The 12,607-nt window shown below is 43.2% G+C and overlaps 1 protein-coding gene across 3 annotated transcripts in view; it reads right to left on the bottom strand.

Moving 5' to 3' along the window:
• FCHSD2 (FCH and double SH3 domains 2) overlaps positions 1-12,607 on the bottom strand; it is a 118,245-nt gene that overhangs the window by 31,627 nt on the left and 74,011 nt on the right. For all 3 annotated transcript variants that reach the window (XM_064728403.1, XM_064728395.1, XM_064728413.1), the window contains exon 9: positions 1,430-1,552. In XM_064728403.1, coding sequence (XP_064584473.1) covers positions 1,430-1,552 — 123 coding nt within the window. The remainder of the gene's footprint in view (positions 1-1,429; positions 1,553-12,607) is intronic.

Here is a 12,607-nt window from a genome sequence, read left to right on the forward strand (position 1 = left end):
TGGTTTTTTCTGGGTTCTTTTTTTATTGGGCTGATCAGTGCAATCTGTTATGGAAAGAAAGGATAAGCAAAGCCTGTGGAAAAATCCACCAGTCAATATATTCAGAGAAAAGCACATATTTTCAGTAGCAAAGCAACAGAAATTTTTCTTCTCCGCATTCCTGAAGCACAAGGAGAGAGGCAAATGGAGTTGCAGAAACCAGTTGTAAAAGCCCTGTTGGGACCTGCCAGCTGGATTTACACTTCTGTCCCATCTCCAGGCATTGTGCCCATGGAATAAAACAGAAACACAGCTCACACACACAGCCTGACTTGGTGCTTGTGCAAAACCAGCCAGACCTGCAGCTCTCTGAAGCACCCTGCTCTCAGCACACACAAATATCTGAGGAAAGGATTCCTGCTCCAAGGAAATGTTTGGATATGGCAGCTTAGAATTGGATCAAAGTCCCAACCAGGCAGCTCCCAGAGCATTCTGAACACAAAGGATCTGATACAACAGTGCAAAATTAATTATGCAGACATTACACAGAAGCCTGTTTAGCTGAGAGATTCCAAGCCAGCATTTCTGGGGAAGGTATTTGAAGCAGACCTGAATAACACACCCCAAGGTAAATTATTGAAAGTCCTTCTACAACTGAAGAGAAAATGGTGTTTTGATTATTTTTACAGTTGCTGCCAAGTAAATTCAAAGCTGAGGGTGAAGCCCATTTTTCATGCCCTCCCTTTAGATCTCTGAAGGTGTGAGATCACTTGCTTGGAGGTAAATAAGGAATGTGTTAAATAAGCTTTTGCTCCCCATCTCTGTGTGAATGAGCTGTGTTTCTGGGTGGGTGGGTAAGGCAAACGTAAAAAGGAATATTATGAGCAGCTTTTTCTGAGCTCAATGGCAATTTTTTTTCCCTTCTTTTAGCCCAGCAGATGAATTATTTAAGTATCAAAATCACCCTGGAAGCGATCACGCCTCTCTCAGTCTGGCAGCTCGGCAAAGCAAACAAACCACGTCTACAACAGGGCTCTAATTTGTTTGCTGTGTTTGCCACTCTTAATTCCAGCGAGAAAACAGCCTAATAGCTTGGATTCTGAGCTGACAGACAATTAGTAAGGAATGATCCAAGCAGTTTCCTGGGGCTTTGCTCCAGATTACACCCTGTCCAACCCTCAGCTGCAATTTCCCCTCCCAAACGTGCAGGGTGAGGAGAGCACAGCATCTCTGGATGCAAACACACTCAGGAAAAGGCAGTCTGGGTGCTGGAGGAAAAATTCCTCCCAAGAAAACTGTCTGGTGCCTTTGAACTCAACACCACTCAGGAGTAACCAAAAATAACAACCTTTCAGTTTTGTCATGACTATGGAAGCGACTCTCAGGCCTGGGGATTTGTCCATGCTGCAAGGATTCAGTTACAAAGCATCATTCAGCAGTTCAAACTTACCCTGCTGGAAGTCTCCAGTAGAAACTGGAATGTGTTTTGTACAGCTTGGCATGTCTCTAGTTCAGTCCTGCTGAATGCCATTAAATAATCCTTAAGGTGATCATATATATTTCCATCAAGAGCCTGCACAAGGGAAAGAAATAAAAAATCATCAGGAAAAGCAGGAAGTAACTCTGTATACAATTTATCACCCTGGGACTTGCAAGATGCTCACATCATTTTTCTAGCAGATTTACACCTGTGAGGAGTGGAAAGAAAGAAATGCAAGAAGTACAAGTCCTGAGTAAGACTGCTCGAGTGAAAAGGAACTTAAATTGCATTTTGATACAATCACAGCCCCAGAGTGGCTTGGGTGGGAAGGCACCTAGAAAATCCCTCACTCCTGGCAGGAAGAGTGACAGTGCTGGGCTCCATTAGATGGCAGCACAAAGCACTGCAACGACATCCCAGCATCTCCATCCAGCTGTTCCCGGGGGCAGAGCAGCCCTGGAGCAGGGAAAATGCTCAGGGAGATGTCACTGAGGGCAAGGAAAACACCCAGAACCGCCAGGCCACGGGTGCTGCCAACCAGAGAGCTCCTCAACATCTGGACGGGACACATCCCCAGCTGTTCTGGGCACAGAAATACAAAATAAGGAACACAAATTTATCCCAAACGTAGCAATGACAGTGAAGTGCAAACCCCAAAGCTCTGCTGTGAGCAGAGCTGTAAAATCACATCATGTGAAACATCACACAGGGCAGGTTAAATGTTAAATATGACGGTGTTAAATATGACTTTGCAAGTGACTGACAATGTCATTTAAATAGTTAACTCAGGATGCATTTAAATGTTCATTATATAGATTTTTAAATAGGTCATATTTCACAGATATCCATTTAAACAGTGTATTCATGGAAACTCCATTCCATTCCAACACACTCAAGAATGTGCTTCTCTAGAAAATTGTATTCCATTATTTAAACAATTTTGAAAATTTGGGGGGGAAGAGTGAAATTGTGCAAGACTCAAGGAATAGTTTCTGGCCCTGAAAAATCAAGCCCAGCATTTAAGGTGAGGTGAAGAGACACAATAAATCAGACACAAATCCTGGAAGTGTTGGACAGAGCTTGGAGCAATTTGGGATAGAGGAAGGTGTTCCTGCCCATTACAGGGGTGGAACTGGATGAGTTTTAGGTCCCTTCCAACCCAAACCATTGCATGGTTTTATGGAATTCCTCAGAACTCAGGAAGAACAGAAGAGATCATTCTTCTACCAAGCTTTCCCAGCGGCACACAGCCACCTTCAGTGAGGGATGCTTCGAGGGGATAATCAAATTGTGGGACTGGAATTCTCACATCCCAACTCTGATATCCCAAATCCACACTACACACTCCATCATGCACCTTCCAATTGTAAAGGAATTTTTAGCAGATTGTTTCCTCCAGCCTTACACATTCAACCTGCCTCAAACCTAGCAGTTCTGTGGCCATCAGGAAGCCATTATGGCAAACCAGTGGCAAACTGGGAATTCCTTCCAAGCCCCCAGTGTAGCTGGGTCACTCAGGGGTTCATTCAGGCTTGGATTGAGGTGCCAGAAGCCCCAGGAAAGACTTTCCAGAATGGCTGGGAAAGAGCTACAGGATATCTGCTCCAGCCTCCTGCCAGTGGGGTCAGCTCCACCAATCACTGTCATGTAGAATTTTAAAAAATTCTTATTTCAAGAGTTATGTAATGCCAGCTTAGAGCCAATTGAGGAAAGCATCAGGAAATTCCCACCAAATGCACAGAAAGCAGGCAGCCATACACAGGATTTGAACATTCCCTGTGTTTTCAGCCCTGCAGGGACACACGAGTGCCAGAGTCACCACCCCATGCCAGGGACACTCATTTCACACCCAGTACAGGCAGCCCCAACAGCAGCTCAGCCCTGTGCTCACAGAGAACACAAACGATGGTAAAATTGCCAAGACTGACTGTGCTCTCCCTGGGGCACCACGGGGAGCCTGAAACTCCCCCAAAACAGAACTGTCACCTTTTATCTGCTCCTAAAGCTGTTCAGCTCAAACACCAGGGCTGGAGTGCAACTCTGCTAAGAAATGTAAAGAAATCATTTCAATTTGGCAGAGCAATTCCAAGCGCTCAGTTTGCAAAGCAGCTGTGACTCTTTTTCATCCCACGATGCCATAAAAGAGAATTTCACAGCTCCGTATCAAACCCAAATGTTGTTTTTATGGCAACCCCCGCACGAAGGGCTCGTGCCATTACATTTCGGTCTGAAATGCTGAGCTCTGCCCTGGGTTTTGACACTGTGGGTGCTCTGCAGAGCCAGTGGGGAGAAGTTGGTACTTGTGTGTTGTGATTGATCCCTCTCCAAGATGGATGGCTAAAATAGGTCAGCTGAAAGGCAGGGTGCCAAGGGCCCATTGCTCTCCACTGACCGTGAATAGTGCCCCCACAATCAGCAAACACAGCCCAGCCCCACACGTGTTCATTCCCTCCAATTATCATCCACACTGCACTGGGCATTAATTCATGTCCAGCTGCAGCTCAAGGGACAGCAAAAAAAAAACCCCAAAAACCAAAAAGGGGAGAAATATCAGAAATATCAACTTCATTATCTCCCCCCTCCGCCTGCAATGGCCACAGCTCTGCTGAGATGGCAGAAACCCCCGCAGTGGGATATAAAAAATAAAGATATTTAAGAAAGGACATCAGAGCAAAGTGTGGCAAAACATCAGGGAGCACATGGGTCTGTCAGCATGTGAGAACTGCATTACAGCCTGGCTCCTTTCATTAATTAAAAGCAGTTTCAACACGATGAAGTTCTTAAATACCGATGAGAGCTGCCAGAGCTGAAGTTCTGAAAGTCACTGCAATATCACACAGGCAGTGCTGAGAAAGCAGCCTCAACACAGGCTAAAAAGCACAGAAAAGGTGACATCCCATCAGCCACAGCATCAGAGAGCTGGCTGGTTCCAGACTTGCAACAACAATGGATTTATCCTTTCTGTAAAATGGTAATTATTACATCGAGCGGGATGCGTTCATATTAAAACAAAAGACTTGACTTGCTGAACTGTAGGATTTAAATTAACATTCACGTGGGGTTTTATCAGCTGAATCTCGTTCACTCACAAACACTCCGACCCAAAGCACTGAACATCACAGAGTTTGAAAGGAAACGTCTTTTTAAAATTTCTCATCACACAACTTGGAGGGGAAACTGGGGGGGAAAAAAAAGAAAATCAAAAAACCCAACACCCATTATTCCTCTACAATGGCTTTTGTTCTCTTTCTGACTCTCCAGAGAGCACTAAATCACTTACTGTATTACAATCCCACTGAAAAACCTGTCTTTTTGTCAACTTCAAAAGGAAATCAAGGGGTTTTTTTAAAAAAAACAAATCTGGCATCAAACCCAAGATAATACGAAGTTAAGTAGCACAAAATTGCAATTTCCAAGGATAGAAAAAAGTCACTGTTTTTTCAGAAATCATTTCTTTACAGCAGAATTGCCATACTAAAGGTACAAAACTACTTCCCCTGTGTCCAAGCTTGAGAAGATAAAAGCTGGAATTAGGGCTGACAAGAGCTGAAGCTGTTAATAAACACAATGGACACACACCCAAATTAAAGCCTATTTTTAGAAGAAATCCTATATATTAACTCAAACCAATAAATTACATGCAGAGGGAATGGGACAAGAACACTGTTCTGATTTCAACATCCAAGTTTCATGTATAACTTTGAGAGTTTTTCCCTGAGACAAAACTTCAGTCCCAGCTCAGATCATTTTTCAGGAGTTTTTTTTTGTTTCAAGCAATGATACTAAACATTTTGGGAATTTAGCTTTAATCATTTTACATTCTATGAAAATTCCCTCAAAAGCAAATACATAAATGAAAGTATTTTAGCTATTATTAGGACATTTGGTTGCCTTTGGGAGGTTGTTACTCATTTAAAATAACATACAATGTAGGACAGACCCCGTGTAGAATTTTCATCTTCATTTATGTGACTGACTTTGGTCTCTTCACTAAAACATTTACAGGTCTCAGCCACACTCCACTCAAAATTACCATTTCAGTATTTTGGAGAAGACAGAGAACAAGCTGAAGTACTCTGTGTATTTTCTTTTAAAAGCAAACAGAAATTAAAAATGGAAACTCTGCCCAACACAATGCAGAGCAGAGTTCTGTGAAGTCACCAAGGCGAGTTTTCCCTGTTGTCCCATTTATTTCTGAAATATTCCTGGTATTCTGTTCATGTTTGCCTTCCACAGAAACTCCTCAAATCTGTGCTGAAGCTGTGGGTAATAATTTTACACTTTAAATTCAGGTGTTCAAACTAAACCTCTCATTTAGCCACCAGGCACCAAAACCAGTGCTGGGCTAAAAACCCTCAATTACAGGCACACTTGTAAAGCCATGTGGGTTTCACTGACTAATTCACACCAGTCTCATCTGAATCACCACTGCTAGAAACAATTTGGATATTTGCAAACACACATTTATGTTTTTATGCATTTTCAACTCCCTCACCCCACGCTTGTGACAAGCACCAACATCCTCGAACTAGGGGTGGAATGGGATTATCTTTAAGGTTCCTTGCAACTCAAACCATCCTATGGCTCTGTGAGATTCATTTTTCATTTCCAAACACCCATTCTTCCCTGAGCAGATGCCACCCAGCCGTTTTTGGGGGTGGTTTTTGCCACTGAAATCCTCGGCAAAGGCTCCCCAAGCTGCCACCGGAAACAACAGAACTGATGTGGAAGGCAAGGAATTTCCTCACATGGGTGGAGGGAACAGCACAAAATTAGAGCTGACCCTCCCCTGTCTGGGCTGCAGCCTGAAATCTGAAAGATAAGGGGAAGAAATGAGCTGAACAAGAATCATTGTGTCTGTGGAGTGGTAACTTCTCTGTGCAGTCAATGGGGTTGCATCCTGGTAATGGGAGTTGTTTTCCTGTTCAGCCCCCGAATCCAAAGGGAGATCAGTATCATAGATTCCACTCTCTATTTTATATTTATATTAAAAATTAAAATTAAATTCTTTTACCACCCTACTCTCATTTGCATTTAACCCCCTGTTTTATCTACCCCTGATCTGCTTTGCTTTGAAAACCACTTGGAATCCATTAAGAACAGGGACTTGAGTTCTCACCCTTTATTTTCTGTAATATTACTCAAAACTTTCCCTTACTTGAAATTAAAAGCCCAACGATCTGAATTGCAGAACAAACATGCTAAATGAAGCTTTTCGAGTGCTTGTGCTCAAAACTCCTGCCTCCAATCCACTAAATAAACAGAATAATCTCATGGACGGCACAGTCTGGGAATTTTCAGCTGAATGATTGTGGTAAATGACACTCCACTGAGGGTTTTCATTTTTATGTGTCAGAAGAGATAAAATGAATATTAAAAGGAAAGGTTGGGGTAGAGACAATAATAACTGGTCAACAGGTATTCTCAGAATTAATAATTAACTTAGAATTAAGGCATCAACTTCCATCTTTTCTACGGTGAGAAGCCTCTGTATTTTAGCCCAAACAGAGCAACAAATCTCCTTTTATCTGACAGTGAAGGACAAAGCATTTAAAAACCCATCTGAAACTCAGAACCAAGTCAAGAGCCCGTTTCAGCTGGATTTGCCACACTCAGCACAACTCAGAGCCGTGAAATGGAACAGCACTTCCCAAGGACGGCAGGAGGAGGAGGAAGGAAGGTCAGCAGAACCCATCCTTTCTGGGTAACAGCTCCATGCCACAATCATTTTCCTTTAAAAGTGCTGATTCCTGGCATCAATTTCTCCTAATACACAAGAAAAGCTGCTTATTTTTCCTTTTTAACTCTTCCATCCCTGCAGCATTTGTCTCTGCTGAAATGCCTTCCTCTCCATCAAGAAACCCCCAACGCAGAAGTGAATCAGGGCTGTGTTTGTCAACAAAACACAACATTTGTGTCTGAATTCCCAACAAAGCCCAGCTCAAAACGCCAGCAGGGTCCCTGGAGCAACTGGAGCTGCTGGCATCAGGCTCCAGCGTTCCCAGAGACCCTGCAGGAACAACTGCACCCTGTCAGTGCCCATCAGGGATTGCAGCCTGATTTCCAAGTGACAGGAAGCTGCTGCCCAGCCTGTAGCAGGTAGGGCCTGGCGTTCGGAAGATCTCGTGATGTTACGGGAAGACAGGGCCCCTGTCCCCTTAGATAAGAAAATTAACATAGGAATGTAGCCCCCTAAACCAGATTCCAGTAACTTTCCACTTGCCCAGGTAACTTTCCATCCCCTACTAACCATAGATGGTAAGGACAGACCCTCACCTGACGTAGAAGCCCCCTAGACTATAAAACCCCACGGGAAGAGAGAATAAAGGCCTTTGATCCTCCACCATATTGGTGTCCGCGTGTTTCTTAGGCCCGAGCGACCCTGGGGAAATGGGTCGCCATGCTGTTTCCTGAAACCAGGCCGCCTGCCTTGTATCAGAAGGCAACACCAGCCTGCCCTCTGCAGGCTCCCTCTTGGGCAAAAATCCTGGTTTTCTGCTGAGCTCTGCAAGGGGAGAAAGCTCCTGGGAAAAGCTGAGGGCAAAGCCCAACTCTCGTCCTTGGATCAAGAAGTGAGTGCTGGACCTCTACAGCCGGCGGGGAGAGCACCTAAATTTTAGCTCTGTAAAATCAGGATTTCAGGTTAACAGAGATTGCATCCAAAGCAATGCAGGGATAATTTAAAGCTATAAAATTATCTGTATCTCAGGATAATCTTACACATCCAAAGGCTGTACTGAAAAGTCTGCCTTAGTGAGGTCCAGATGCAACTCACTCTTGAAGTATCATCACTACCTAGTTCTGCCCGGGAATATCTGAAATCCAGTGCCCGGAGCACTGCATCCAAACCCAGAGCCTTCAGCACAGCAAAGACATGGAGCTGTTACAGCAGGCCCAGAGGATGCCCGCAGGTGTGAGGGAAGAAGAATTTAAGAGTCTCCACAAAAAAACCCTCTCTGGCCTCTGCTCCTTGTTGAACTTGCACAGAAAGCAATTTTAAGGAATTTCTATAACTGTGTCACTGTCCTGTTGCTGTCAGGGTAATTAATTTCTCCTGTTTCTTTCTGTTTTCCCCAAATCCACATCCTGCATGACCACATGCTATCCTGGAGTGCTCACCAAGGGAGCCCAAGATATTCCAGCTGAAGGGCAGAGACACACGAAAACCTGGGAATAAACCCAGCAGACCAAGAGGCAGGAAGAGAATACGATGAAAGGAATAGAAACCTCTTTAACTCGACAAGGTTTGGTGAAACTCGGAGCTCCCTGCTCTCCCACAGCCTGCAGGAGCTCTCACCACGCACACAGGGGAACAATGGGCACTGGAAGAGCACAGGAGCCCCAAGTTCCTTTCAGCTGGGTGCCCATGAACACTCTCTGCACTTTCCCTTACCCCAGAGCTTTGTGTTTGCTGCTGTCAGGAGTTTGGGGCTTGTTTGCAAGTTCTTTGTTTGCTCTCATTAGTCACTTGATGATTGTTCTGCACATCATTTTGTCCCTTTACAATCTCGCCAGGGTCATTGTTTTTACTGACAAAACCTTTGTTGTTGGGGAGCTGCAGCCTCCTCTGAGCACACAGAAATATGGAACAGCCACCAACAGATGCCTGTCACCCTCCCCCAGTGCTGGAAAAAACCTCCCTTTAGAACAGGAATAAGCAAAATTATTGATAATAACAAGATTTGCCTCCACCATCTCATGGCAGTGCCCTGCAGTTGTCACATTTCAGGATGAGGGTCTGGTGGGTGAACTCAGGCATGGAAGGAAATGTCCTTTATAACTCCTTGAATTGCCACAAGGCCGACAGCACTGAGAGTCACCTGGTGAAAGCAGCACTAAATTAACACTGCAGGGTTAAAGGAGAACTCCACTGAAATCAGTGAGAACACCCTGATGTGAGGCTGCCAGAAGCATGGAAAAGCAGATCTTCAAATTCTACCATGTAAGGCTCAAAAAACCCTGGAAGATAAAAACAGGCTCTAGGAATATCTAGAAATACATTCCCCAAAAGTATCTCCCAAGACTTTTTGGATCTAGTTTGCTTTTTCTTGCACAGCTCTGGAATAAATCCCAGGGGAAATCCACTTTTGACAGGGTGAGTTTTTAATAAACTGCATCTTTGCTTTTGTACTTCCTCATTCTTGGAGGGAAAAAAAAATAGTTCTGGCTCAAATCCAACATTTGCAAGACAACTTTGTGGCAGAGCTGTCACCACGATGAAATCTTTGCATCTGGAGAGCACAGAGTGCTCTACACTGCTCATGCCAGTAATAATTGGCTTCCTTCATGTGGAAAAATGTGCATTTCAGTCCTTCAGCACTCTGACACCATTTCTGCTCCTCAAGGATTCCTCTGCTGACCACAAGACCATCGTCATCATCACACAATGTCTGAGGAACAGCAGAGGGGTGTGTGCTCTGTCTGGAAGTTTTAGTTCTTCTTACCCACAAATAAATTCTTTTGCTGCTCAGCTCAACAAATATTTTGATATTTCAACATGATTTGGAAGGTAAGGTAAAGAAATGCACTTTGCTTGGGAACAAGCCAGAGCTGATTATTTTTACCTCCTGCAAAACCAAATCTCACACAGAAAACCAGCCCTGGGAATTGCTCCTTACAGAATTCCAGATTTACCAGGAGGTCTCCATAGGAACTCTCATGCTCCAGGAGAACCATCCCTGACTCAGACACAAAATCCAAATCTTTTCTGTATTACAACAACACAAACTGAGGGAGAGAAACCTTAAACTGACACAGATGTGCACATGAAAATGCATTTCACAACAAATCCCAATGTTTCTTAATAAACATTTTCCTTCAAATATTTTTAAAGCTATTTTCTTAATATGTTCCTAAAAATGAAGAAACAAGCACTTTCTTAAAAATACTCCCCTGAAAGATAAAATGTATTAAAAAGAAGTATAAAAAATAGAAAATAATCAGATATTGAGCATAAACATTCCTCAGGAGCTAGTGTTTACTCTTTTGCACTCTTACAGGTTTTTTTTAAACCACCTATTTTGCTGGGTTTAGGTTTTAATTCAGCTGATTCCATCTCTGTATTACCATTTTCATTTATTTCTTCAGATAAATCTCTCCAACAAAACCTTTTCTGCCCCAGCACAGGCTGCTGCTCCCAACTGCTCCTTGGATTTATCACTTCCATCTGCTTTTTCTCTATGTGGGTTTCAAGTCACCTGCATTCAGCGAACAGGCCATTCAAAAGCTGCTCACAGAGCAGGTTCAGGGATGGAAATGTCCCAGTATTAAAAATTCCAATAATTTAATATATTCCCAAGCCTTTCAGGTTCTTATCATGCCAAAGAGATTCAACCTGCAGCTTGATGTGGTCCTGCAAACGTAACACTGCTCTCTCTCCCACAGAACATGAGTGGTCTTGTCAGGATATTCAGAATATTCAGGCATTTTCCAACTCAAATTACAAATTCAATTCAATTTTATGCTAATAAATGAGACAATTCAGCAATATGAAAAGGGCAGAGTGCATCTCACACAGGGAACCCCCCATTCCTGAACAGGCACCCTACACAAGGATCACTCTGCCAGTCACACTAAAATGCAAGGACCAAACCCAACAAAACTATTTCTAGGAATTTCTGTGATCTGCACAAATGTGCTCTTATAGGGAAAATGGCCCAGAGTCACAGCACTGTGATTATGTGCAGTAATTATGGAATCACAGAACAATGGCAGCATTTATGTCCCACAGCAAAGCAAAAACATGGAGGGGGTAATGCCAAAGGTATGGCAGCTGCAGTGCAGCAGGAAGATTAATCCTGGCTTCCCAAAGCCCTCTTGGGAATTCTGGGTGCCAATTATGCTCTATCACTTCTGGGAGTCCATTCTCAATTATCTCCAGGGGAATCACACTAACCATTTATGCCTGCACTCCTTGTAAGCACCAGTGGGTGAGGACAAAGATAATTTGGGCCTCAAGTCCATAATTAGAAATATTGTGGAAGGTTTTTCCCTCTCACAAACAGATTCCCCCCACCCCCATCCCAAAGCCTGGCACAGAATTCCCATTCCAAGCAGTATTCCTGAACAAGGATTGATGGAATCACCGGTTGTGCCATTTTCTCCAAAAGCTGAGAGGATTTTCTCATCTTCTACTGTTTGACAGGACAGTGATGGGTAACAAAAATCAACAGAAAAATGAACAAAAATGGGATCTAGCTCTGTTAAATCTTTGAATTAAATCACTCCTGAAGTGTGGCCTGATTGGGAATACCTAAATATACTTTGGTCTCCTGACAGTATTTGTTGAACATAACTGCATTAAAGTTAAGCTCCTTTTCAAACTTATTTCATCCCTGTGGGATTAATACTCCAACCTTTTTAAAAACTCCTTAATTTCACAGTGGCCCTGCTCAGAGGCCCTCCTGACACTGTGTGGGCAGAGCAGAGCAGGAGACTGAAATCCCACAGGAAGAGACATCCCAAGATCTGGCAGGGCTGGCATTTCTTTGATACAAGGCTGTTTTCAGTGCTCGGTCTGTGCTATTAAATAAATTGAGCCTTTCAGCAAAGTTAATTCACTGAATGCTCCCATATCCCCTTTTAAATTAGAAATGGGGCTCCCAGGCCCAGCCAGAGAGAAGGGTCTGTGCTCAGTGGGAATGCTGAGACAGAATCCAGGCAGCTGGACCTGAAGTCAGATATGAATATCACAAAAATACACTAAAATAATCCAGCTGAAGGAACTGAGAGTGAGTCCAACTGGATGAGCTGCACAGTGAGAACAGCAAAGCCTGACAGAAGCGGATCAGCTATCAGAAAGTGTTGAATTATTTGGGTACACACAGAGCCACAAACATCTGTGAACATTTTATGTAGAAAAAAAAGGTATTTCTTAGATTTGCCATCTTCTTTTTATGCACTTTTTTCTTGGAATTCTGTGGTTTTGAAAATTACCTCTTAGTAAATTGAATTCTAATCTGTTGAATTATTATATTCAATATATAAAAATCTAGCATAGTAAACACTGAACAATTTTATTAATAGGAGCAGTTTAAAATTTTGATTTCTAATACTCTTGAGCCTGAACTTCCATTTTAAACTATCTCCATGTACCTGGTTTAAAACTTCAGTCAAAAGAAGCTTATCCCCAAGAAAATTCAGGCACCT

The sequence above is a fragment of the Zonotrichia leucophrys genome, chromosome 1, assembly GCF_028769735.1.
Source record: "Zonotrichia leucophrys gambelii isolate GWCS_2022_RI chromosome 1, RI_Zleu_2.0, whole genome shotgun sequence".
In the NCBI taxonomy this organism is placed as follows: domain Eukaryota; kingdom Metazoa; phylum Chordata; class Aves; order Passeriformes; family Passerellidae; genus Zonotrichia; species Zonotrichia leucophrys.